At 39.2% G+C, this 27,369-nt stretch overlaps 1 protein-coding gene across 1 annotated transcript in view; it reads left to right on the top strand.

The window, feature by feature from the left end:
- The window catches only part of LOC103458496 (latent-transforming growth factor beta-binding protein 2), a 106,701-nt gene that overhangs the window by 29,467 nt on the left and 49,865 nt on the right, over window positions 1-27,369 (top strand). The window contains exons 4-8 of the mRNA XM_008399342.3: window positions 11,713-11,978; window positions 13,169-13,423; window positions 17,311-17,517; window positions 19,445-19,728; window positions 20,864-20,966. Of these exons, the coding sequence (XP_008397564.1) occupies window positions 11,713-11,978; window positions 13,169-13,423; window positions 17,311-17,517; window positions 19,445-19,728; window positions 20,864-20,966 (1,115 nt within the window). The remainder of the gene's footprint in view (window positions 1-11,712; window positions 11,979-13,168; window positions 13,424-17,310; window positions 17,518-19,444; window positions 19,729-20,863; window positions 20,967-27,369) is intronic.

Below are 27,369 nucleotides of genomic sequence, written 5' to 3'. Positions count from 1 at the left end.
AAAAGAGATAACAGGGCAGTTGAGGACTCACGAAAAACGTTGACAAATAATGTTAACAAACGTCAGACTCATACAACATTACATAACACAATGGGCCCCCAAACACAATTTAGAGATTTCAAAGTGCAATTTAATTTTATGATCTGGAAGTGAAGATTTATGGCGATATATGTAGTGAGAAGGAAATAGATCTAACATACTGGCACTCTATAGAAGAATTTAAAAGCTCTGTGGTCTGTTTGTAATTCAACACAGTGATGAATGACTGCTTTATTTCCAAACTCTGCTTGAAAAATATTTTCTAGCAGTTTGTTACATATTGCAATTCTGGCATACTTAGTTCATTATGAAAAAATTTGCATCAACTTGCCAATAAGTGTGGCACCAAAATTATCTACTTTATCTGTGCAAAAATGCAATGACTGTGCAAGCCTAAACTTTGGCCACATAGGGTTAGGGTTAGGGTTACACAGTTTAGCTGTGTAAATGTTGAAATTTAGGGTTCAGCATTTGCACTTGCATGAAATGATGGAACATCTCCTTGGTCTTGACTGTATTTAGCACAAGGTTCACATCATTCTGAAAGCAACTACAGTAGTGTACTTTGTTCTTACTCCTTATCCTTGCATCAGCCTACTCTGTGCCTTCACTCTGAGCCTTATGTTCTTTGTGAAACTCTACTAAAGTTTAAAAATCAGTGCTTTATCCCTCTTCAAAAAAGAAATCCCTCCACCTACTCTCTTGTTGGAAGCTGTTTTTGGCTTGCCGTCAAAGCAGACTGACACATGACGCTGACCAGCAAATAGACATAGCCTCAGTCAGCACTTTGTAATGGCTCTTCCTGCTGACCTGTCTTGTGGCATTTCACTAAGTGAATGATCAGAGCAACTACAATAAACCGGAGAATATTAAATGGCCTCTCTGCTAACCACGTCTCCGGGCATTTTGAATCAAACCCCTGAACCGCAGTTACCACAGTGTGCTGCTTCTATCCAGAATTGAAACTTTCTGGGTTCCTTCAACTTTGAAAACCAAACTTTATAAATACTTAGGTGAAAATAGACATATTAGCAGTATATTTTATCCCTTAGAGATAAGAAATGGCCTGGTTTATTTATATATTTTTTTACAGTTCTTTTGATAGACTAGAATGTTTGGGCATATGTTTTGATCATGTTGTGTCTGCTAAGCTACGGGTGGTTAAATTTACTGCAAATCTGTTTTCATGCTGGTGAGGAAAGCAATACCTTCAAAATTAAAGGAAACATTATCTTGTGTTTTGTCTACGTATCACTCTGCCAGATCCAAATAACAGTCGTTGGTTAGTACATTTCTAAAGAACGTTCTCTGTTTTTCATTTCCATTCACTGTGATTTATTTCATCCATACTTTAGCTGCTACTAGCCAACTCTGAGGGAGAACAGACAGGGAGAACATGATTTAGTCCAGTGTATGTCGTCGGTGCGATAAACCCTTGAACACACCCAGTTTTTCACAAGGGGGAATATTCTGCCAAGACCCACAATTAAACAAGTCGTAATGACTGGAGATTTTATCAGAGGCTTGACCTTAATAGCTCTCTGATGTTTGACCGTACAAGACCAGATGTACAAGGAAAGCTTGTTTTAGTGGAGTCCAGTTTATATAGTTTAATGACTGTTTCTATGACGAGGAAAGTTTGTTTTATTCCAATTAAACTAATTTGAGAAAAGTGACACTAGGTTTGTATGTTATGTCTTTGATTTCTTCAAGTGGCCAAATTTTTCTGCAAAACAAGTGGTGAGAAAAGCTCTGCCAGAGATTACACATTTACCAAAAGTTGTAATTTAGGGTAGGACTTTAATGTGTCAGTGGCTGCTGTGGAGTTATTTTTGAATTTTCAATAAACACAAACTTTACCACTGCCATCCTGTTGCATGATCTTGTTGCCATGAGGAACTCACAACAGTATAGCCTAAGTCTCCCTGCCACTGGATATTATAGTTACCGGTGCATGCTCTGGATCCGTCTTGGGGGTTTTATTGGCAGAAATGCATGATCTATGGATGTGGTTGTACTGCATAGAGCCAGAGGAATGAAATGACCACTTTGGGATTTGACCACAGGTGGTACAGATGGTTGAGTGCCCTGACTGAGTGAAAGGATTTATATTCTTTTTCTTGCTGAGACTTCTTTCACTTACTGAAAACTTCAGTTTCTTTTTCTTTTGGTATAGTAGTAAACAGAAACCTCAGATCTTAATTTTCTTTCACAAGAACGGCTTTTCACTAAGTAATTTCAAAGCATCCTTCAAAGACCACATAATTAGTCTCTGCAGTTCTAGCAGTAAAAAAAAACTTATAAAAGAATCCCTAATTACTTCATAAACAGTTCACTTTAAATGTTGAGGAATGTGTTGACTCTGAGCATGAATTAGTCCATAAATGAGCAACATGTTTGAAACCTTGAACATGAAAACAACTTCTAGTCGAGAGTTTTGTGTACCAGGATAGATTGGTTACTTCTCATGTGTCTCTCTTGTTGTTTCAAGACTGTGGTAAAACACAAACTGGAATATATTTATCTGTGAATGTACAATGCGGTTTAGGCTGGATGTTGTGATGACTTCTCCTGGAAAAGCCCACGGGTCCCAAAACAAGTTCTGAGACTCAGAAAATGGCAAAAGTCAACACTAGAATCAGCAGGAAGTTATTCCCAACTGAGTCAATAACCTAATCAACTTGTCAAGAGTAATATGAGACATGTTTCTGCTTGCATTATATTGAATACCGCTCTATAATTTGATGTAAAAATCCTACAAGATGTCTATGATTTCCTTTGTAACAACTGGTTCTGAATCCAAAGTAGGGAATCTTTAATCAGCTGGACCAGGACCACCAGCAACCAGAGTTAGTATAGTTAACTAAAACTGACAAAATAATGAAACCTGAAATTGAGAAAACATTTTTGTTAATTGAAATAAATAAATGATTATTTATTACCATTTATAAATAATTACAAATGGTAAATTGTAATTACAAATGTTTTCTCAATTTTAAACCTGAAATTGAGAAAAAAAATTAACTGAAATAAATAAATGGAAGTAATGGGAAAAAAAACTGACTGAATCTATATAGTGTGTTTATAAATCTAAAACATACTGAAATTATGGATATTATATCCTTCGTTTTTATGAATTTATTTATTGGCCTTTCAAATTGATGTGAAATAGATTTTTCTACCTATACAAGCAGTTTACATCAGCTGTGAGCAAATTATGGTACTCCATGCTCCTCCTGGCAGCACTTCCACAAAATGGTGACAGCAAACGTTCATTCTGCAAATCTTTCTGCACATTTAAATGATCCAAGGTATATATATAGAAAAACTAGAATTACTATTCCAACTAAGAAAAATGTAACAATATTTAACTAATAACTAATAAAAACTAGCAAGCACACTCTAAAAACAAACTAAAACTAGATAAACAAAGAGTCACAATGAAATAAAACTAAACTACAATGAAAAACCCCAAAACTAATATAACCCTGGCAGCAACCTGTGGGAACATGTCAGTCCTGTAAAGTCCCTTCTCCACGGGTGTGGTTTTTACCGGTTCCACCACAGTCAGCCCCGGCCACATCCATCTCCATTTGGAGATTCTGCGTGGTTCCTCACCCTTTTTCGTGACCACTTCAAGTGTAATAAAACCCTGGCCAAGCCCTGTATTGCGTCCAAGCGTTGTGATTCATAGTAGACTGAATTTGTTGATTGGATTAGGCTGTAATCTTAGATACTTGACAATTTTGGCTGTTAAGACTAAATGAAATATCTAGGTTTTATTTGAGTCAGCCATGATAACACCCAGACAGAAGATGACATGTATCATAATTTTAGGCTTTAATCTTTAATAATATTAATAACTGTCAAATGACTAAATAAAAAAAGAAATATTGCATATGCAGTACAAGTGCGCAAGATAATGCGTCCTGAAGCCTGAAGCCGCCTTTCGGATGCATTTATCCATATTACTACTCGATATAAATACGACCTCAAAGTTCTTCATTATTAAGTGTTGCTACTGCACTCTTATGGCCCGCAAATGTTTCTGCCCATGTTCACACTCACAATAATGAAACACTCAGAATAGAAGTAACATTAGCAGTTAAATTTCCGCCAGAAGCAGAAGTTTCAATTTGGATTGATGCTTTATTAATGTTGATTTAAAAAATACACAGGACCTCTTTTTTAATTCAGTGATACGAAATTCTTTTCAGGATAATTTTTAATTTCTACTAAAACTGACTTATTTGTTTTTATGTAGTCACACTGGTACCACCAAGAAGGAAAACAAGCAAGGTATAGATAAAACATGTTTGGTTTTTAGTGTGTGTGCTGTCTGGCATGTTTTTACTTTTAAAAACTTCACTTTTGTTAATGTCTTGGACATCATAGAGATTCATAACACCACTGGGCTTTTGATAGCATAACATGAACAAGAGTCAAGTGTGTATGCATTTGTTCATGCTCTCAAATAACGCCTGTGGGGAAAAGTTTCAACAGTCTGCACTCCCCCTGCTTGTCTGCGAACCTCGGAGCTCCATCTGTTGCTGAAACGATTACAGAGGAATATCTCTCTTGTCATTCATGAACATTAAATCTTGAGTAATAGATGAACTGCCTCTGCAGATTTCACGTTTCCTGGTTTAACGTTGTCTATCCTGATAAATTCAGGTTTTTTTGGGGGTTTTTTTTGCAAATATGGTTTGTTCTTTCACAATAAACCCTCTGGATCCAAACCTCTTAACTGTTGATCATCCTCTTTGTAGGAAATACCTAAAATCTTTGGAACAGTAAAATATTAATGCATCCAAATTGCTTTGTATCCTGCACATGATGGTCCCTCACTGACTACAAAAGTTTGCGTCCCAAATGCATTCGTAAATCTCGACTCTTCAGTCTTGCCAGTGTTTGCAGTGATTGAGCAGCATAAGGTTTTCATTGTTTCTGCTGCTGTTTGCAAAGTTTTTTTTTTTTTTAGATTTCTACTGTTCACCGCAGTTAGATTGATGATACGCCAATTTAAACAGTCTTTGTAGCAAGCAACATTCTCTTTGAAAAAGAGAAATGTGTGCAAACTTTAATTTGCATTTGGTGTTTGATTGCTATCATTTATGCACCCACAAGCAAGACTTAAATTGCTCCTAATGTGTTCAGTTCTTCTGTAATTTAGAGTTTTGGCTTTATGCTGGAGAGACAATAAAGAAACATTTAAGCATTTTACTAAAAATAAAAAAGTAGGTCTAATGAATCAAAGAGTTAAATGATGGTCACGTTGATTGGTTGTAAACCTTTCAGTGCTTCAAAGTTTTCCATTTGCCATTCTGGAGGTTGTGACCAGTCCAACACAAAGAAAACTGTGATGGATAAAGTGACAAGCTGGGGAGCTATCAGGTGTTACAGTGCGACCCAGACTGGGATGCTTTACGCCAGAAACCTGCCTGCTGTCACAAAGTTCTGTTTAGACAGCTCGTTTGAAGCCACATTGCTCCATCCAGCCACGTCATATTAGTCTATTTTCGGCTTTAGCCACTATAAAGAAACAATCCAAACCTTTGGATGGCTGTTCAAACTTCGCTTTTCTCAAACAAATCCAAATGAAAAATGAGCTCTGTATAGCTGGAACTGTGCTGGGCTTTAGGTGCTGAAAGAGCTGGTTAAAAACCATTTAATATCACTGTAATGACCGTTTTTGTAGGCTTTAAGGTATTCTAAGCCCAGAAGTAGGTTCTCAGCTTGGAATACATCAAATGTCAAGAGTGCTTTATTTCTTTGCGAGATTTACGCACACTGAGAATCATAAACGCACCTCAGAGACAGAACTGTTAGTGAATGAATCAGCTGTGGCCCATACGTCTCTGAGCAATGCTCCACATAAACACCGCTCTGGCCTCGTCATGCAGAGTGGGCTAAGGAGACAGTTTAAGATGTAAACAGTTCCTTAGGATCTGGGTCACTATGTGTGTGTATGCATGTGAGGTTGATCTGATAAATCCAGAATTCCCCTGTCTGTCTGAGAAGTACTAGCTTCCCAGTGGAACGCTTACAGGAACACCTCTTAAACGATTGGAGTTGGTGCTTTCCAAGTCTCCACTACAGGGGTTTATTGGCGGTTAAACGAGGACGCCTTACAAAATTTCACCCAAAACCCTGAAGCTTCAGTGTGCACCTGGCATTTTGCTTGGCAGTGTAATTCAAAGCTCTTAAGATCAACAGGGTTTATGTGCAGCATCAACAGAAGTACAGACATCAGAGGATTTCAATTCCTTTTGACCATCTTCCAGCTTTTTATACTGACTTGTGTTTTTGCACTTCTCGCCTGTGTGCTGTTTGTGCTCCTCAAAAGTCCCCCTCTTCAACTCATCTAGATCAACGTGATGTGAAGTTGGAACTACCGTTCAAGCTGTCTTGTCAGAATTTTTGGAGAATGAATGCTCGCGTGTTGTAATGCAGAAAGGAGTTCATAGATTGCCAGCTAAATGCAAAGTAAAACTTTAGCAATTCTTGGAAGCTTTTTTTTAAAAATAATTTCAGCTTGGTGTCGATTCTTGGCCATGGCTTTTTGTGATTGTAATTTTCTCCATTGTGGTGTGATGAGATCTTTTTCCACATGTATATGTGAAATGAACAATATTAATGGGAGTTGTTTTGTGCCAGTAACTTATGTCTTACTTGGAAGCTTCTATTGCTGATGCTTTGATCAAACATTTGGCCTGAGATTTATCAGAATGTGATTCTTTTGGGAAAAAAAATGTTAACATGTAAATGCTCAGTAGGAAGATTTCTTATATGAAACTAAATCTTTCTTATGCAATAAATATTCCACAGTTTTATTTCTTTTTTTCAGTAGGAGTCCCAGGGCCTATCCGGGCGCAATATATCACAGTCACAAAAATTAATTGGTACTTTTTCATATCTCCTTTGTCTTACACTAGAGTGTTTGTCCTTGAAAATATCAGCCTTAGTCAAACCTGACCAAAACAAACAGTTGCAGTTAAAGCTCACTTGTGTGAGGCAGTTCTTTACTTTTATGTGTGTAACGGTAAGTTGAACAAAACCGGTTGTTTTTGCTCTGGCAAGCCTCCAAAACAATTGGTTGGGGTTTAGATAACATCTGTTTGTTGTTATGGAGACTTCTGATTGGAACTGCGCAGGTTGGTGCAATTCAGTCAGCAATTTTGTCTGTTTTCACAGTAGAAATGGTCCATATAACTGACTCAGACTCCACTATTCCTGGGCCCCTTTCAGTTGTTGGTCCATCAGACAATGAGACTCTACGGTGAAAGTGGTGCTACCGGCGTAACACAACACAGTTCATTGATTGGGGCAGCGAAAAATGTCACGGCTCGCGACAAACAAGATATACTATTATGTTACTTATTTGTACCTGCATGATTCCACATAAAGTGTTAGGGTTCAACCCTGGAATTGGAAACACTTTCTGGAATATGCTAGATAATAAACAAGTGTACCGAATCTGACTGGAAACAAGGCGTGCCACTCTTTACTGCAGTTTTCTAACAGTGAGGGTCTTTTTTTTTTTTTTTTACAATTCTTATCATCCTTTGTCTGCTTGTGCAACTTTATTTTTTACAGTTTTAGTTCATTTAAACTTTTAAACTATCAGTAGCTCTTGGCAAGTAGCAGTTTTCTTAAACCTTATTTTTTAGAGTATTGAAGATAAATTCACATCTGTCTTGATTGACATGTTCTGTTGAGTTTCCCAATTAGGGAAGGCAAATAGAAATGTTAGATTTTGTTAAGACCTCATAGAAATACTAAAGGGGCATTATATATGGCAAACATTCAACTGTGCATAAGCCTGGGTAGGCCTTTGACGCACTGTTCCTCCTCTGAGTTGCAGCCTCGCAGAGTATCCCTCCATCACGACATCCCCACTGAGCTCCTTCAGACTAGCCAGCATCAATTAGCAAACACCTAGTGGAACTGGCCATCAGCTGAGCTCATTATCCAAACTGCTTATCAGTGCAACTCTGGTAAAAATTTTGTTGAAGTGTTGATGGAAGAGCATTGTTGTGATGACTTCAGAAAAAGCTAGAGTTTTAAAAGAGACAGAGGCCCAATTTTAAGGCATTAAATTATAAAGTCAATTTTCTTTTAAGTCATATTTGATAGTAATAACATTTGTGCAGCAGCTGAAGGTAAGATAGTTACTTGATAGTGCTATAAAATTGCACTATGTGCCTGGAAAGTACACGGTACTGCCCTTTTCAGTCATGATTCACTATTTTACGATTCAACCATCAAAAAACATATAAAACACTTGAGTAACTTTTAGTTTAGAGAAATTATCAGTGGCGTCACCAAGTTGGCCAAGGGTGATTTTGTTAAAAACAAGTTCTAACATTCTTTTTTTTCTAATTGGAAAAGTACTCAAGTCAAAGATTGGATTTCTATAAATATTTTCATGATAGATTTAGCTGCTGCAATAAAAGGAGAATGTATTAAAAGACACCTTTTTGTTCTGCCCTGTCCAAACGTTGGACGGAGAGGTAAAATGTCAAGTCAAAAGTATTTTTTTGTGTAGATATAGAAAATAAGCCTGTGTCTCAGCAAGTCTGTCGTTTTCAGTGCAACATCTTCATTTTATTCACTAAACATCTAGCTTCAGTTAGAGGTATATAACATGGTCCATATTCACAAAATACTAAAGCAAAACTTGTTTTAATGATTAGTTTCTGACTAAATTGTTCCTCTCCTTAAAGTGAGCTTTAAATTCTTGTTAAGATAAAAGTAATTATCTACACATTAAAGCCCTCAAGAGAAATCTGAAGCTGAAAAACCATTGGGAGTGGCTATTGGACTTTTATGAGGCTTTCGAGTTTCTCGAGGAAAAGGGAAAATAGGGAAATTGCTTCAAATTAGATCATGCTGCAGGGATCAGGTTTGTGGTTGAGCTCATTAGATATGTTCTCACATCTCCCACCCAGTGTTATAAAGCTTGAAATAAATGTGATCACAGCACTAATACTTTCAGCATATGGAAAACTGCAACACTCCACATGTGGGACTCCCCTCTTACATATATCATCAGTTTTACAACTTCTTTTTAATTGTGTTTAGGCTTGTCGCACGTAATAGGTAAAATCATTTACTTGACAAGAAATGTGTAAAAAAAACACAAAAGAGTAAACATGAACAACGCAGATGAAAACTCAACTATAACACAATTTTTACCTAAGATAAGAGAAAAGTTTTTTAGTTTAAAAGAGTAAAGATTTATATCAAGATTTTTCTTTTGAGAATAAAAGCTTTCTTAGAATAATAGCTTGAAAAACTAGCCAAATAGCACCCCATAAACCTTACATGATGCTCAGTGGTGTGCAGAGTCTGCCTTGAATTAGTCTCTATTGTGCAAGTCTCACTTTTCTCCACATAACCAGTCCCTGTTTTAGTAATTACGTATAGTAATGCAGTTCTCAAAACATTATGATGACACACTCGATCTTACCAGTCACTTCAAGCTAATGAATCTCAAGTTGAAGGGACATTCTAATTTTGACATAAAATCACAATACAGCCCAAGTAAAATGGTCTCCTTTCTTTGGCCTGGACCGAGACAAAAACATTTGCAGCTGAAGCTAATTACATAAATGTAGAAGAATTGTTTGGAATAAGCCATAATTGATTTAATGTGATCTGCAGACATCAGGAGACGTTTTGTACTAACTGAGAACACAAGAAGTGAAAAACAGAGCACCCAACTCAGCTCCTCCAGAAGAGCAGCAGGAGTGGCAATTGAAGGCAGCGAGTCGGAAAGAGCAGAAGCTTCTTAAAGAGACAATGGCTTTAAAGTCAAATGCCTTTGAAGTCATATTTGATATATACAGCATTTTCATAGCAATTGAAGATGACATAGTTACTTGATTGTCCAAGTAACTATGACTTAGGTTGTCCAATTCAAATTGACTTACTTTTTTCTCATCTGAACCCATAGTAGCTCTTTTTGGCAAAGTCATTTGATTATTTAAAGCTGTACATGTACCACTTGACACCACACATGATGTTTTCCATTATACCATAGTATGATGGAAAACATCACCAGAGGACTCCCAAATGCCATCTAAGTAACCCAGAACCATTGAGGGGCTAGATAATCTTTATGAATGTAGGTGGACAACATCATCATATCCCTACTCCTGTTTCCCCTGCTTGCCTTCTGATCAAAAGTCTGGGTGGACAATGATGAGCTCATGCTGTGCGGAAGTGACTTTGCCATTTGAATGCGTCTGCATCGGAAGGAACAACATCTGGCTAAGCCCAGGAAGCCAGGCAGGATGCTTGCAGGCCAGGTGTCAGCATTAGCAATGGAACTGAGCCAACCAAAACTTGGATTGGAAACTGTATCTGGGTTTAGTATATCTGTCCATCCTTTTACCACCATAAACATCAGAGCCTCTTGTTTCCTTGTCATTCTAAACGCTTAGGACCGACCCTTTAGACTCAGCATCTGGGTGAGCAGCTGGCAGCTGTGTGTGCTGCCTGGAGTCTTTTGAAATGATGACGTGACAGACCATTATCAAATGTTTGCCTCCTTTTCCCCCTTTTCATTTGGTGTCCTGTCTTTATTAACAACAGGAATGTTCTCTTTAAAAAAAAGAAAGACTTGCACAGGCTTGTGCACAGCTGGGACGGGGTGTGTGTGCGTGTATGTGTGTGTCTACTTTTGTTTTTGAAAGTGTGTGGGCATGTGGATATTTTTGTCCAATATGCTTATTGCCAGAAAATTGCTTTGTGTCTGTAGTTCAATTGAACGTATTCACTGTGTACATATGTAATTTGTGGCTTCATAACCACATGTAATAAAGTAATGAATGGCTTGTATCCTCACTTGGGCTTTGATTACAACTTTAAGTAGCTTGTAAGATCGCAGGTGTGTTTTGTGGACCGGCTCCTCTGATCTGTCCGGCAGGGTTTGTCTTTGTCTCACTCTGTCTGTCAGGGCAGATCACTGTGATCCAGATGTTTTGGCGTGGGGCGGAACCCCGCATTCCACAATCAATCCCAAACTCCAGGTAGGCCTGTCTGCCTCCTCCTTTCAGGTCACATGAACCCGATCTTCGAAGTTGTGCAACTGACCCAAAATCAAATGCTCACTGGGACACAATATGCCCTTTTCGGCATATTGTGTTTAATATTTCCTCCCCTCCAGTGGAAGTTTCAGGACGTTCCCCTTTAGGTGGCCACAGGAGTTCCTAATCTAGACAAGCATACCCTGGGGGTGATGGAACGATCTAATCCAGACACCTTTTTAGACGCACAAGTACATACACAGACAAAGTGGGAGTAGTAATTCTTTTCCCTTTTGGCTGCCTGTTACGGTGTACTGTCTAGTCTTGCGAAATGTTGTTACTGTCTAGCTGAGTCTCAGTGATTGGTGGGGCTCTTTGCAGCAGATGTCCTGTGAGCTTAAAGAATTTTATGGTGTTATTAAATTCATTAAAACAAAAGAGCCTTAAATTTGTTTTACCTCATCTATAAAATCAGCTTGACAATGCTATGACCTATGCAGCATCTCTCAAGAGTTCATTTAATTTGATTTCACAGAGATCAACATACAATACGTTTTGATGGGTGTGTCTTCCTTCACTGTGTTTATTTGTTGGAAGTTAATCAGAGTTTTTTTTTCTGTTTTGATTATGTGATCTGCAGAACCCAAGCAAGACAAGGACCTGCGTACTCCTCGCCTCAGCAGAGCGGGACTTCCCGTACCGTGAAGCGTTATCCATCGTCCTCTGAGCCCATAACCTCCAATGCTCTGCCCAACGGCAACGGCTTTGCAAATGGCCACGGCAGTGAGAATAGAAACTGGTACTCCCACAGGAACAGACAAAGCAACACCCCGTCCCTTAACGGTCAAAGGTCTCCTAGTGACAGCCATTTGCAGGGACAGTTCAACCATGTGTTGCATCCAGCAGGTAAGATCAAGAAACTAATCATTTCTATACCGTTTCTGTTCTAAGAATATTTCTTTTTAGTCTTCCTATTTTACCAGGTTATTAATGACCAGAAAAAAGAAGCAACATCATAATGTATGTGTAAGACACAGAGGAGATGTTTTAGAAGGAAAAACTAAAAGATTACAGAGTCAACATTTTAAACGGTGTATTCTCTTGATAATGGAGATTCTTACCTCAACTGTGACGTTTGCAAAAGCTTTCAAACATTTCCAAATTCATCAGAATTCCTAGAGACGTGGATCGAAAGCTCCAAAGGATAAATTAGAGCAATTTTGCTGAAATATGTGCCGCCTGAACATTTAGACGTCTCACAGAAAAATCTTTTTAAGAATGCTTCTTCTGATTTCATTTTAGATACCTTACTTAAAATAGTCTTCATCACTCAGCTACAGAGTCCACAGGGAAGAGTGTTACTGTCAACAGCTCTTAATAGATTTGTTTTTCTAAGTTTAGAACAGGCTAGAGCAAAGAGAGCTAAAAATCATCTTATACTGGTCTCCAGACAACTTTTATAAGACAAACACACTCTCATAAACTGGAAGCCCATTAGCCTCTGTGGTCTGCAGGACTCAGGCAGATGTTTTGTATCATTGCTGCATTCATTGTATATCTTTGCACTAACCTCTCTGTAATAACAAGCAATGATCTCTGGTGCTTCTTCTTGCAGCAGAAACAATTTGACCTTTTTATTTCTACTTTTTACTCTCAAATATGTTATCCAGTGCAAACAGCTGTCTGAAGATCTGGCTTCTGTTCTTTTTCTTGTTTTGTGCCAGGTCTGCGGCTGTTGAGCATATTCCCACCATTACACCATGTTCACATGCACTTACTCTCTCTTTGTCTCCATGACACATACACACATCCACAACACCTTCTACTAAAGATAAAGTGCTCTGGAGCCTCGCCCAACACCTAGCAGTTCTCTCCTCCAGCCCCTTTCCCCGGCTTGTGCCACATTGCTCATTCGCCTGTAGCGTGCCACTGGCCGACCGTCAGCACACACCCTTTCGCTCTTAAAAACCGTCTGTTTGCCTGGATGAAGAGTGTGTCTCTGTGAGGCTGGAGTGGAGGAAAGATGCAGCTCTTCTTAAGCCCATTTCATCTCCTGTCGCTGCTTTTTCTCAAGCAGATGTGCTGGTGTCTTCCAGGGGCTAATCTCACCTCCAACCTCGACCGGATTAAGATCGTCTTCACACCTATGCTCTGCCGAAGGGTGTGCAATGGCGGGCGCTGCTACAACAGCTGCGAGAAGGGAGATGTTACCACTGTATACAGCGACAACTCGCAGCAGCAGCAGCAGCAGCAGCACCAGCACCAGCAGCAGCACCAGCAGCAGCACCAGCAGCAGCACCAGCAGCAGCAGCAGCAGCAACAACAGCCAAAGAACCAAGGCTTCAGACTCTGTAAGTTTTGAATCCCGGGCCTCAACTCCTGCGTCTCTTCTCTCTCATATACGTGTTTTGTTTTTGGGGGTTTTTGGGGTTTTTTGTTTCTTTTTTCTTTTGCCTGTCTCTTTCCATTACACACACACTTTACATGTGTCTCCATTCTGATATCTCATTCCTCTTTTATGAGGTGGGTTTGACAAAATGGATTCGCAGTAGCATGCTGTCTGTTCCGAACACTAAGCGCAAAGAACAAGGAGAGTGGCGTAGATTAAACTTGAGCTCTAAATTAAAAACTTACTTTAAAGGAGAAAAAAACTGAGAAAGCAGTAGAAAAGCACTGTAAAATGGGGCTAATCTCTCTTCATAGACACACACGTGGAGTTGGTGGTCCCACGCTCCCAGCACTTAGCCCCATCTCTCTGTGGTTTGCACCTTGTGGTTGGCCCTGCTGTTAACCATTTAACGTGCTCCCTGGGAGAGCAGAAGCGAGTGAAAGAATCAACGGAGAGGCAGAAGGAGAGAAAGAGTAGCAGCATGAACAGGATTTTATGGGGATTACATTAAACCTGCCATTTATCCAGAGGGCTTTGTTCCAAATTCACACAGAACGGTGTCCATGGGAAGGGAGGGGGTGGTCAGTGCCAGCAGGGCAAGGGAGACCCAAACCCTGCAAGCTTCTTGTTTTTTTTCATCAGTTTTAGGGATCTTGCTAAGAATAATTTAGGAGGAGATTAGTTGAAAAAGCTGTTTGTGTCTCAGACAAGTGGTATTTTTATTTGTGCCACGTCTTAAGTTTCTGAGTTCAATTGATTTTTTTTCTTTGTTTTATGAGTATGCAGTCATCTGGGAGTTGGTACACCCATGTGTTGACTAGGTGTCCCCTGATTGATCTTGATAATAGTGAGAGTATCTTATGTGCTTTGTGCAACACTGCCCAGCATTTAATCTCTCGATTTGTTTTTTATTTTAATTGGTTGGAGGAGGAAGGCAGCACATACTTTATGTTTTACTCACCAATTTCAATGTATTTAATCAAGATTTTGTGTGATGGATCAACACACAGTTGTGTATTATTGTGAAATCTGAAAAGTGAGGCTTCATAGGTTTATTGTATGTCTTTAGTCTATTAGGTTTGCACATTATTTTGCTCATTTTTGTTTGCAAAAATGGCTTAATCCCAGTCAGATTAAATGGAGCACACCTCTAAACATTAGATTTCAAGTCTTTCCATGGATTCATTATTATATTTAAGCATGTACGTGGCATTCTGATATTTATGGTGCATTTATTGGGGCCATTGTCTTGCTGGAAGGTGAACCTTCACCCCAGTTTCAAGTTTCTAGCATCCTCGACCAAGGTTTCTTCTAATACTGGTATTTATATCCATCCCCGTCTTTTCTGTATTGATCAGTTTACCTGATCCCTAGCTGAAGAACACGCAGGATCCTGTTGCCCCGTTTTTTTATGATAGTGATTGCTTGGTCAGGAGGATGTGTGATTAGTTTTAGTCTCATCTGACAAGATCACCTTCTTCCACATGTTTACTGTGTCCTCTAAGTGGCTCATTGCAAATTTCCAATGGCTTTTGTTAAACAATAGCTTTTTTTCTTTCCACTCTTCCATGGAATCCAGATGTACTGTGTTTGGGTCGCAGCCAATGGTTCTACTATGAACTGATTTGTCTGCCTGAACTGTGAATCTCTGCAGTTCCTCCAGACCCAACATGAGCCTCTTGACAGCTTTGCATATCGATGATTTTCTCTCCTTTCCCATCCTGTCAGTTCAGGTCGATGGGCTTATCTTGGTATGCTTACAGAGGTGTCACACTCATATTCCATTATCAGATGATGGATTAAACAGTGCTATTTTATAGACGAGCTTCCCTTTAATCTTCTCCACAACTTCATTCCTGACCTTTCTGGGTGGTTCGTTGGTCTTCATGAGTTACTTATTCACTAGTGTTCTCTAGACCTTTGACTTTTGAGGTCTTCACAGAACAGCTTTAATTATAATAAGGTGAAATTACACACAGGTGGACTGTGAAAGCAATTGGTTACACTTTTGTTCATGGGTGTCATTGTCAAAGGGACTGAATACAAATGCACATAGCAGCTTTTTAAAAACGTATTTTCAGTTGTTCAAAAATAAAAAAGAAAGAAAACCATCAATATTTTTCCATTCATTTCACAATTATGGACTACCTTGTGCTGGACTAACATACAACTGGAAAGAAGGATTTTTATTTGAGAAAAATAATAAATAGATCAATGTTTATTAAGGGTTTCGCAATGTGTTTAATTTATGCAAACAGGTAGTAAACCAGTCCTCAATTTAAGATCTTAACTGCAAATCTTGCTGGCTTATGAAGTACAAACAGCCTGTTGCTGTAGATTTACAGTCCCATTAAAAGGATTATAGTATAAGGCATTGATATTCCAAATACTTTTAACAGAAGCCTCCCAAAATATTACATTCCCCACGCCTCAGCAACCTCCCTCAACAGTGTGCTTATATCCGCCCCTGCCGAATTTCCAGAAATCTCCTTTGATTACATAAAGGCACGTGTTAAAAGAGCATAAGCTCAAATGCTGTAATTACTTGGGGTGTGCATGGATGTCCAGGAATGTCAACTATTTCATCTTGTTGTTATGTTTGATGCATGGTGCAATAAACTCTGCTTGCACAATTACAACAGGCTAACAGGCTTTCTTGATTCATTCCCTCTTCCTTTAAGAGATAGACTCTCTGGAAATCTGGTTGAAAAGTGAAAAGTGTTTTTGTTTAGAGACTCCTGAATGGTCAGACAGAGTCGTCAGCACTATGTTGGTCCAAAAATAGTTAATGCCAGGCTGGAACTGGTCTGGCACAGAACAGAGCAGCACAAACACATTGCCTTTTAATGGCCTCCTTCAGCTGATAATTTAGCCAGCATGTTGAATCGCAGGAGGCCTTCCTGTGTGTCTGACCTGCGTTAGCCTTGACGTCTGGCTCTCTTTTTGACTGTTGTGAATTTCCTAACGCAATGTTCTTTTTTCTGTTTAAACATTCCATTCTAAGCCCTGATATTTGTTGATATTTTTCTATTTTTATGCCATTGCCCGCTCTTGGATACCCCTGCAGTGTCACTGCTGTTAATCTTGGTTGACAGGGAGCTCATTTCCCTGCATGCCATCAAGACTGTCCAGACTCTCTATAGTCCCTGTTTACACCTTGTTAATGTGGGACTGGCTGCCTCAAAGAGACAGAGAGGATGCGGTTCACAGCAGGATTCTGCTGCAATGAGACTCTTTCATCTCGTAATATGTGGATACAGTCCTTAAAGGCGACCCACAGATTTCCTTACTGTAGAACTGAAAAATGTCCCTTTTACACTTATTTATATCCTAGTTTGTTCTTTGTTCATTATGGATGAATGGATTTTTAAATTTTGACTTTCTTTGATGTTTTGAGGTTGTGTCAGAGCAAATCTGTAGGTGGGAGCAGGTCCGGGTAAGCAGAGGGTTTACAAGGCTCTCATCCCTTAAGCCAAAAGACAAAAGGGTTTGAGAAAGAAGCACATCTGGCAAGGGCTGGATTTTTTTTCTCTTCATGAAGAATTGCAACCAATAAATCAAACTGCAGACAGAGTATTATTCAGGATCCTATACGAAAGGAGAGGCATGAGGGACAAAGTTGAGATTTTATAAATGTCACCTGAAATGAGGCGCCTGGTGGGAAACAGCATGACTACTGCCTACTGTTTGCAAACAAATCCTACCAAGTGGAAACCTTAGGAACATGCCCTTCCTATTAGTGCTGCCCCTTCCCTTTCCTATTACCTAATCTTTGTGGTTGAAAATCATCCAATTAAAATTTAGAGTGTTGTAATTTCTTGTCATTCACTTTGTGCTCCTTCTCCGCAGTCTTCTGTCAAATCCCCTGCATGAACGGAGGCCGATGCATTGGCAGGAACCTGTGTTGGTGCCCATCAAATTCAACGGGGAAGTTTTGCCACCTACCAGCACCGCCGCCTCCCAGACCCTCTCCTCACAGCCGCAAGGATGCGAGCCGCCAGGCAGCGAAATCACCTTCCCATTCCACGTACACTTTGCCACTCTCCAATCAGCATGGTAAACATACTTTCAAAAAGATGACATTGTGTTCTGTTTGAATTCATTTTAAGATGGACTTCAAAGAGATAGTTTTGAATCTTTTAAGCAAGAGTCTGTTTAAAGATTATGACCAGTTGATATGTAGTAGTAGACTAGTCTCTTGGCATCTCTGTTTAGTGCGATTACAGTTTATCTCAGCGGCTTTATTGTGAACTCTATGTAATGAACATTTAATCCAATATCACATCTGCATTGGTTGGTATTTTGAGATCATCTAATGGTTCTTTCCATCGGAGTTGAAAGAGGATAACAGTGAGATACCTACTGTGAACAGAAAATATTAAATATTTCTAGTCAAAGTAACGCTTGATAAATGGAGATACAAAGCAAAACTTTGATAGCAGTTGAAGACAATTATATTTCTAACGCTGCCTCACTTTTAATTAGAACTGTTAATCTGACTTAAAACACTTTCTTGTTTATAATTGTCCAGTTCAAATCAAATTGTGGCTAAAATAAAAACTTTTCTTGGTGATTTTCACCAGCAGCACTGAGAGGAAAACTAACTGTAACATCAGGAAGCGACTGAGTAAGATACTGTCAAATAGCTCAAAGGGAATTTGCTATTTCAGTGTAAAGAAAGTCAAGTCAAGAAATACCTTTTATTTTACATTTTCCAACAGATAAAGTCAACAAAATATTATAGCTGTATTTTTAAAAACTGTTTTAACTACTTTTATTGACAATTATTGCTCTTATTGAGGTTAAGAGCTATATAGTATCCAACTCTTGCTGAATTTTCTATTTTGCAAACATTCGTTACCTTAGAGCCATTCAACATTTTGTGATGTCACTGCAAACGCCCAGCCACACAGGGCTATGGCATCTGGACCAGTCGCCTTCAACCCAATATCTGATCCAGGAATGACATCAGTCTGGGGTGCAATATAATATTGGATCAAATCGGTCGTATCTCGGCTATCATCACTAAGTTTGACGCAAACACTTCTCTTTTAAATTCTCGGAGGGCTCATTTTTGATTTTCAGCACTGCTTACAGTGTGGAGCTCTGCTTCTGTGGGACAGCTGTGGAGGCCAGACTCTATTTTAAGCAAATGAACTAATGGATGACTCAGTGGAAGTCCTCACATAGTTTGGATAAGGCTTCTTTTATCATAACAGCAGTGGTTATCAGTAACAGAGCTGAGACATTGTGATCTTTTAAATATATAAATAAAGATTTGCTTCTTCACTATCCCCTCTTTGGAGTTAGGAGGGTTTTTTTTCTCCCCCATTTAATAATGTTATCTCTGTTGGTATCTCAATCTGCTGAACAGTAAATAGAAGCATATTAAGTTAATTAAAGAGACAAATGTCCATGTTGTTTTGTCACTGCACATAAATTTTCCATTTTGTGTGTGCGCTTATTCAAACAGAGGCAGAGGCTTGTTAAGGACGCTTGATAAAATCTGCGTCTTTTACTTGGACGTTGCACTCTGTCTGGAAGATTATGATTTATGAGAGTGGGTCAGGATTCTGGGAAAAAACCCTGGCACTCCCTGAAGATAGATGCTTCCCCTTCTGTCAGAAAGACAAAAGGGCTCGTTCTAGACATTGCAACGTCTTCTAAGCTCTACAGTAAATCTGTTTTTGGTATTTAAATTGATTTGATTTAAACCAGAAAATCCCAAACTCTTTGTGTTCTCCTTGTTGCGTAGTTGTTCACTGCCAGAAATTCTCGGTCTACTCTAGATCTCATAATTTGCAGATGAAGCAAGTGTTTGTTGAACAAGTTTGTGGTCGATGTTAGCTTATAGCTCAAAAATTGGAGAATGTAAATACAAGTGGTATGCTTTGGATGTTTATGCTTCTACTTATAATATTGTACATTTTAAAATGTAAACTATCCAATCTTTTGTGTAAACTCTGGGAATCTCTGTCCCAAGTGTCTCTCCACCCGTCGCTGGTGAACGTCCACATACAACACCCGCCAGAGGCCGAGGTCCAGGTTCACCAAGTAGCTCGAGTCCAGCCTGGACAGAGACCAGCCACCACAGATGGAGCTCACTCTGTCCAGCAGCGCTCCCAGCCTGGAAACGGACACGAACACACGAGTGAACATAACGGCAGACTCGCCCACGGCAATGGCCACTGGAATGGCCACAGTACAACGTCCATCCTCCAGAATGGACACGTTGGCAGATGCTTTCAGGAAACAGTAGATGGACAGGTATTATGTTAAACCTTAGAAAAGCAGTGTTTAAACTGTCATCACTTGGGCATCTTGGAGCATTACCCTCTTGTTGCAGAGGTCAGAAGGGAAAAATTATTTTATTTTCACATTTTTTTGCATTCTCTGAGATCTGTGGAATGAAAAAGACAGACAACCCATGAGAAGGATTTATTTTGGTTATCAAGGTCTTATGTACACTGGCCAATAACTTGGTAGACAGGAGATGGCTTGAACTTTGTCCTTCTCATTCTTCTCTTTGGTCCTCCTCTGCATCCATGAAACCTTCGTTAGCTAAGAATGAGAACAGCTAATGGTTGAACAACCTTTTGCAAAAATGGAAATCATTTTGGTGGGAATTGTTACCATCAAACATAGCCGATGTTATTAGAATTGAACAATTATTGAATTTTATGTTAACCATCTAATAAGCCTAAAGTAAGAAATAAAGAAAAAAGCCTGAAAAGCCTAGAGCCTAAATAAGAATAAAGTATGGAAGTTGCAAATGTAACCCAGATAAGAAAAGTAGATGCATTACTATCACTATCTAATGTGATGGCTAGTATAGCATTTATTCACTTTGATGCACTTTGCTTTGTAGCTATGCAGTTGCAACAAAGTATTGGTCCATAATGAAGTCTTTTCTTTTTCTTTTTTTTTTTCCCAGTATTAGATCCCATTTTCTCTAATTGGGTTTAATGGGAGCTTGAAATTGAACTTTCGAGTCATAATGTCAAAAAAGAAGCAGAATCTGGGCATAAAAGAAGCACAAGAAAGCATTTGAATAAAGTTTTCCCCTTCTTTCTGCCAGAAAGAAATCATGTTTCCCAAAGGAAATCTTCCGTGTTACATCACAGGTATTAGCTAAAAATCTAATAACTACACTTTGGGAGTCTCTCTCTCTTTTTTTTTTTTTACCAAATACCTTAATGAGGCACACAAAGAGGTTCATAGATGGCTTATGTATCCAGTTCACTATGAACTTGGAGAAATGTTTTCATCAAGCACATTCTGAATCAGATACACATATAACCTTGCCAGTGCACAAACACGCAGGCATAAACAATCACGCATGCTCAAACGTGATCCTATCAAACTTGCTTCACAGATCTAACACAGCTGTATGTCATTGCAGTGTGGCAAACCTCTGCCAGGCCTAACCAAACAGGATGATTGCTGTGGAAGTGTGGGGGCGTCATGGGGTTTGAACAAGTGCCAAAAGTGCCCAACCAAACCAGGTAATCCTTTAGTTTCAAATAAGTCCAAATGACAGTGTTTTCATTTTTAGAGCTTGGTTGTATAACATGTTAAAATCTGATGCATAACCTGTTTTCTATACACTTTCTATACTCCTGTTTGTCTTGCTTGTTTCTCTAGTTTTCAGAAATTAACTAACAACTATTTTTAATAAACTTTTCGATGCCAATGTCTATCCTTCAAAAATCGTTTATCAAAACCCTTAATTTAATATAATATAAATTAATGATAATTGAGTTTAAGTCTCTTAAATAACTTGACTTTGATTCTAAGCTTGAACTTCTCCCTCAAGGACTAAAAACTTGTGTTGGATTTGTAGTTTAAAGACTTGGCACATGACTTGGGCAAGATTAGAAACCAGATTTGGACTTTCCACTAAAGACTGAAGAATTGACCGCTAATGGACTTGGTGTTACCCTTTAGAATTGAGACCATTTGAACTTAGCCATCAAAAAATTGAGACTTTACTTGGACTTGCGCCTCAGAGACTGGAGACCTTACTTTGACTTGGCTTTTAAAGACTCATAACTTGACTTGGACTTGCCTCTTAAAAACCCGAGATTTAATTTGGACTTGTTCATTGAAGAATTAAGTTTTGAAATCAACCTGCTCTTCAAAGATGTGAGATAACTTGGAGTTACCCCTTCATAACTTGGGACTCAACTTTTAACCTTAGACTCTACATGTATTTGCTCTTTAAAAATCAATTTTCAACTTTGATTTACCCTTCCTCATCAGACTTAAGACTTGACCTGGACTTCCCAGACTTGTGCTCCACATACTTGAAATTTGAGTTGGTCTTCACCCTGAACAGGCTGTAACTTGATTTTGACTTATTCTTGAAAGACTTAATTTGGACTTAGCCTCTTAGAGTTGAGATTTGACATGGACTCGCCCCACAAAATCATGAGTCTTAATTTGGACTTACCCTTTATATACTTTAGATTTGACTTGGACTTATACCTCGAAGATTTGAGACTCAAATTAACTTTGATGATCATACATAGAAAACAATCTTTCTGAGAACGGTTCTCACTCTTGCATCCAGGGGTTCAAACTGAAATGGTTTTCACTTTCATAAAACCAAACCCTGGCTGCAAATAAAAACACATTTAGCATACTGATGAGGTCCTGGCAGGCACACCACCCATCTTGTGGGCAGAAAGATCCAGTGTGGCCTTTAACAGTGAGGAAATGAAGGACTCTCCAACTCGAGTTGTGGTAGGTTTGAGGAAAAGCAGCTGGGTGGCTGCATGCCGGCACACTGGGTGGGTGGCAACTCTGTCCACATTAGACGATTGCTGGCCACTCGATCTGACAGCTCCAAACGGCATTGGGATTCACTATTTGTCCTTGCACTGGAGATTCATTTGTCTTACAGTAGTCTTAATCATATGGCAATGCCCACATATGCACCATGCTTGAACCGTGTTTGACTGGACCTTAATCAGAAGCAGATACACACTCTCTCAGTCTCCTCCATCAATAATAGATGTCTATCCGTTCCTTTTTGGCTCCCCCTCAGCCTGCCTCATTCCCGCTCTTTCTGTGTCTTCAGTGTGATCTCTTTTGGCTCCCAGATGTTTTCCTCTCCCTCTTTCTTTGATGTTTTGGGGGTGAAGAAAGAGCGAATACCCTGATTGCTCCTTTTTGTGGCTGTTTTTGGGGAGGTAACATGCTGTAGGCTGAAGGGTCACACGCAGGAAGACACAAAAAGAATAAAGGGAATGTTAGAAAGGAAAACATTTAAGTCAAGATGAAGTCATGTACCGTGTCCCAAAGACCTTAAAGGAAAATTAACATGATAAATACTTTGAATTTCCTCTGTGTTATTGCTCTCAGTTTAGTGCTTGGATTTATTATTAAGCTCTGGTGCATTGTTCTCGAACCAATCAGGGTTTTTCAGAAATTGTGTAGTTTGGACACTAGAGCAGCCTCTGAAAAATGATCATATTCCTTTGTTTTTTTTTTTTACTCTGAATGTGTCAGCTGAGCTGTGAGCTTTTAGCATTGAGAGAAGTCTTATAGCCTTATACAAGCCTCATGCGTCTCCCATTGAGTATGTGATAATTATGCCATAAAAGCCCAGCTTGTGTCTAGGCGTGCAATGCTGCCATTGACCAGTTTATTGCCAGTCGCAAAATGTACCACTGACTGAGGGCACATCATCTTTTTATACGCAAAGAAGATGCCGGTGTAAGCACAGTTTAATAGAGTTTGGGGATTTAGTTCTTCTTTCCTGTCTCCATATTAAAGTCTGTATATTTACGTGGGTTTCATTTGACCCACTGTTAGAAACTCATTGCTTCTGTTGCAGTCTGGGTGTGTCTGGGAAGTTTTGTACAGGCATTTCACTGCTCTTTGTTACGAAGCAGGACATTTTTCACCATTACAGAACAAGGATTTTATGTTGTATTTGTGGCAATTGCTGTGGGTTTGTGTACGTGAAGGAGAGTGGCCATTCTGGAGGTAAGAATGCCAGTCTGTCCCGTCTTACTGGGAGACGAAGCCTTCAGGAGCCAGGACCTTTAAAAGTCACATGCTGAGGATTCCTGCAGTAATGAGATCCAGATCAAGCAGAACAAGCTGTAGTTAAAGCCATCCTTCTGGCTGACATGAAGAGGTGGAGTAACAAAACAGGCCTGCACTTAGTTCCAAGCTAGTTGTATAATTGCAATTTATGAAACTAGTGTAGAGATTCTTGGACTTGGATACTAATAAAACATTTTTAGCAGTACCATCAAATTGCTTTGGCCCAAGTCTGACCGAGCCTGACTTCCTGTAAGCACACTGGCAACCCCTCCCTTACTGTACGTTATTGGAGCTTCACAAGCTATTTGTTTCTGCATCTGTCAGTGATGAGTAGCATCCTCCCTGTGACTCTCCCTGGAGGAGAGTCACAGCATTAGTGGGAGGTTTCACATCAGATGTATTCAAGGCAAAAGGTAGCGTAACCTACCCACAGGAGCGCTCGATTTTTCTAGCTCTGTAACTGAGAGTCATGGGGTTTATATTTTGCTCTCTTCTTTTTGTGCCTTTTTGCAGTGAGGATGAAGTAAATTGGCTCTTTTCCAATTTGTACACTTCTGTCATACTCACCCATTGTTGTTTTGCACCTAAAAATAAAGATTCTTATTGTTTCTTGTTCTTATGTAAGAAAATATCTGTCAATATGAAACTTTCTGTCAACATTTCAGAGGAAAAATCTGTAGTGGGGACTCTGTTCACTATGAGGTTCAGTTGTGATCAGTCAGATGAAGCTGATGTAAGGGTCAAAGGAGTGCCGCCACTTCCAGATTTTCCCCATGAACTTATCCTTATGAGATGTTCCATCAATTCCCAAAACATCCAATTTACCTCCACAGAGGGCCAGAGCTTGTGCTTCCTAATTCTATTAGCTATGATCAAACATGAATACTTGTTAACAGCCAAATAAGCTAAAAAAAAAAAGAAGAAGGGATTACTTGGCCTCTGAAACAGAACACATGCGTTGGAACAACTCCACGACAGCTTCTCATTGTAATTTGATAGAGACGTCACATGCCTCTGACAATATTTTATCCACTGATGTTGACATAGTGACATTCCTTCACAGCTCGAATGATGAGGCTATTAGCTGGGCAGCAGCATGGCTAATCACGGTTGAGGAGACCTAATCGAGATGAGAAATTAATCCCAGTTGGAGGAAGATGAATATGAAATTTGCAAGCCATATCTTAATTGGAGCCAAGCTAAGTTAAGGAACAGGAATGCACTGTGGTATGCTTTCTCCTGGAAGGATCCCAGGTGGTTAATATTCCACAGTGAGTTGGAGATTATAAAGGAATGTGTGTCTGGTTCAAATGTGTTTGATGTGGCTCACACTGTCATCAGTATCTCTGATGCTCTTAAACTAAATTGTCAAACTATGTGCAAAAGGTGACAATGCATAACTTAATAAAAAGAAAAATAGCATGTTTTAGGTAAAGAGTTGTGTTGCTTATCAAAGACCGTTTGCTTATGTCGTACATGTGTTGTAGGTTGACTCCACTGAATATGTTAGTATTGAAATGATCAAACTAAAGTGGCCTTTTGTAGGTTTTAGATTGTCAGTGTCATCAAGGTTGTTAATGTTAACTCCGTGTGTTTATTCAACAGATGAACCTCAATTAGTTTCATTAGCAGGGACTCATTAAACACATTTCATATTATGTGGCTCCACCTGTTTGGTAAGTGCTGCCTGTGTCAGTAATTTCTGTTTTTGGAGTAAAAAACTTTCTCCTGCACTTTTTTGTTCTAAAGAAAGTTCTGGCTAAAACTCCAAGAAACGAAACATTTTCTAGACGAGCTGTATTTGACCTTCATTCTGTAATAGCTTGTTGGAGATCAAATCTTTGGATTGGATTCTAAGTATGTCTTGGCTTTGGGGGTTGATGACTTTCCTACAAAGTTGCCCCCGCTAGGATGGGTAAACGAGTATCTCCTGTTTCTGTCCTGTGTTTTTATCCCGTCTCCTTCCTTCTTCTACACATTCTCAAGTTTTCCATCCTGCTAAGTGAGAAAGTGTGGTTGTCTGCAAGCAAGTCTCCTGAAAAGCTGGCAAAAAGCCCTCAGGCCTCTGATTGATGGACCAAGGCGCTCCGTCGTCTTAGAAGAACAGCCTAAAATCTGGGAGGTCTACAGATACATTGCAATAAATTCAACTATTAACGATTTCTGGACCGCTCGGGAGCACAAATTACCTGAATTCCCATCTCCCGTCTCAGTTTTCTGGTTTTCCCACCCATATATTTCTTCTTTCAGTGTGTATAGGCTGTCTTTTCATTCATAATAAGGTTCAGGGCCATTTATTGAAAAAAAAAAATTCATATCAAAGCAAGAAATAAAGGATTTCTCCTCATTCAAGTTAGTACATCACATGCAATCCTGACACATGCCCCTGAAGGAATTTATAACACTTTCAGGTCAGAGAATTTAAGCAAATATTATTGAATATTCTCCAGTGGAATGCACAACACAATTGAATGGAGACGAGAAATTAGTGAGGGGTGACAACATCTTTTGTTGGGCAAGGCTAAATGGATAGACAAGAATTGGTAGATTTTTGTCTGTCCTCTAAGTGACAGACACAAATGAGCGACCCTAATGATGCACAGCTTGAGCTCACTCTTGCAAACCACTGCCCGAGCAGCTCTACATTTTCTACACAAATGATTTTAGATTGAAGCATGGGAACCATCGTCAGGCTCAAGACTCAGCAACAGGTTTTTATTTGGTTTAAAGCAGCGCTTGTCAAACTATGGTGGAAGTGCCACTTGTGGCATTTTGTTTACCATTGGTGGTATTCATGGGCCCAATTTAGCATAATTGTTTTTAAAATAAATGTGCCATGTGTGTGCTGGCCATAAAGAAACCACAACGATTAGTTTTTCGATCATGTAGATCTTTGCTTCTCAAAAGTATGTTGTGGCATTTTGAAAACTCCCTGTATTTACTGTAGTCTTTACGTAGATCTGGGAATGACATCAAGCCCAGTTCAACAGTAGTCCAGTTCCAAATTCAGAAAGGTGTTGTAATTTGCCAATTTGTTATTGCCAGAGACCCAGCTAGATGACATATCTTTCTGCATTTGTAGACAATAGCAGCATTAGGTCTTAAAGGTGATGGACATGGTCAGCAAACTATTTCAGTAGGTTGTAGCATTTGAAACAATGCCCATTGTATTCCATGAAAGAAAATATCCCCCTCAACATTATACTACCACAACCAGCTTAAAATGTTGGTGCAATGTGGAATTGGGCCGTACTTTTGTGTTGTTTATGTCAAACTCTGACCGTACCATCTGAATGTTACAGCTGCCATCGAGATGCATTGAAGCAGGAAAGGTTTTTGCAATTTGATATTGTCCAATTTTGGTAAGCCTGTCTACTGTAGTTGACGGGATGAGCTCCTTTGTCTTCATGCATTTAAAGAGGGTCTTCTACATATGTAGACTAACAGGTAATCATTTGACCTACTGTTGGCTTTCTATCATCACCATCCAGTCTGCCCATTTGTCCTCTAAACTCTGACATGAACAAGGGATATTTGTCTTTAACAAATGTCATTCATTGGATATTTCTCTCTCTATACCAGTAGATCTGCCGGTGCTAAATCAATCAGGCCAGCCCATCTGGCACCAACAGCCATGCCACAGTGAAAGTCAATTTCAATTTCTTCTCCATGCTGAAGTTCGCTTGAACTTCTTCATTACAATTTGCTATTTGTGTTAATAATCAGTTGAATAGATATACCTTATAAACTGGCCAGAGAGTGTATGTTATAATTTGATTACTGAAAAAAAAATTCCTCAGCACCACAATTAAGTTATACCTGTGGGTACATAATGCAGCCATATTGGATTTT

The sequence above is a fragment of the Poecilia reticulata genome, chromosome 22, assembly GCF_904066995.2.
Source record: "Poecilia reticulata chromosome 22, P_reticulata-male-v2, whole genome shotgun sequence".
NCBI lineage: Eukaryota > Metazoa > Chordata > Actinopteri > Cyprinodontiformes > Poeciliidae > Poecilia > Poecilia reticulata.
Note: the sequence above shows the minus strand (reverse complement) of the source record. Positions and strands in the feature narration are given on the sequence as shown.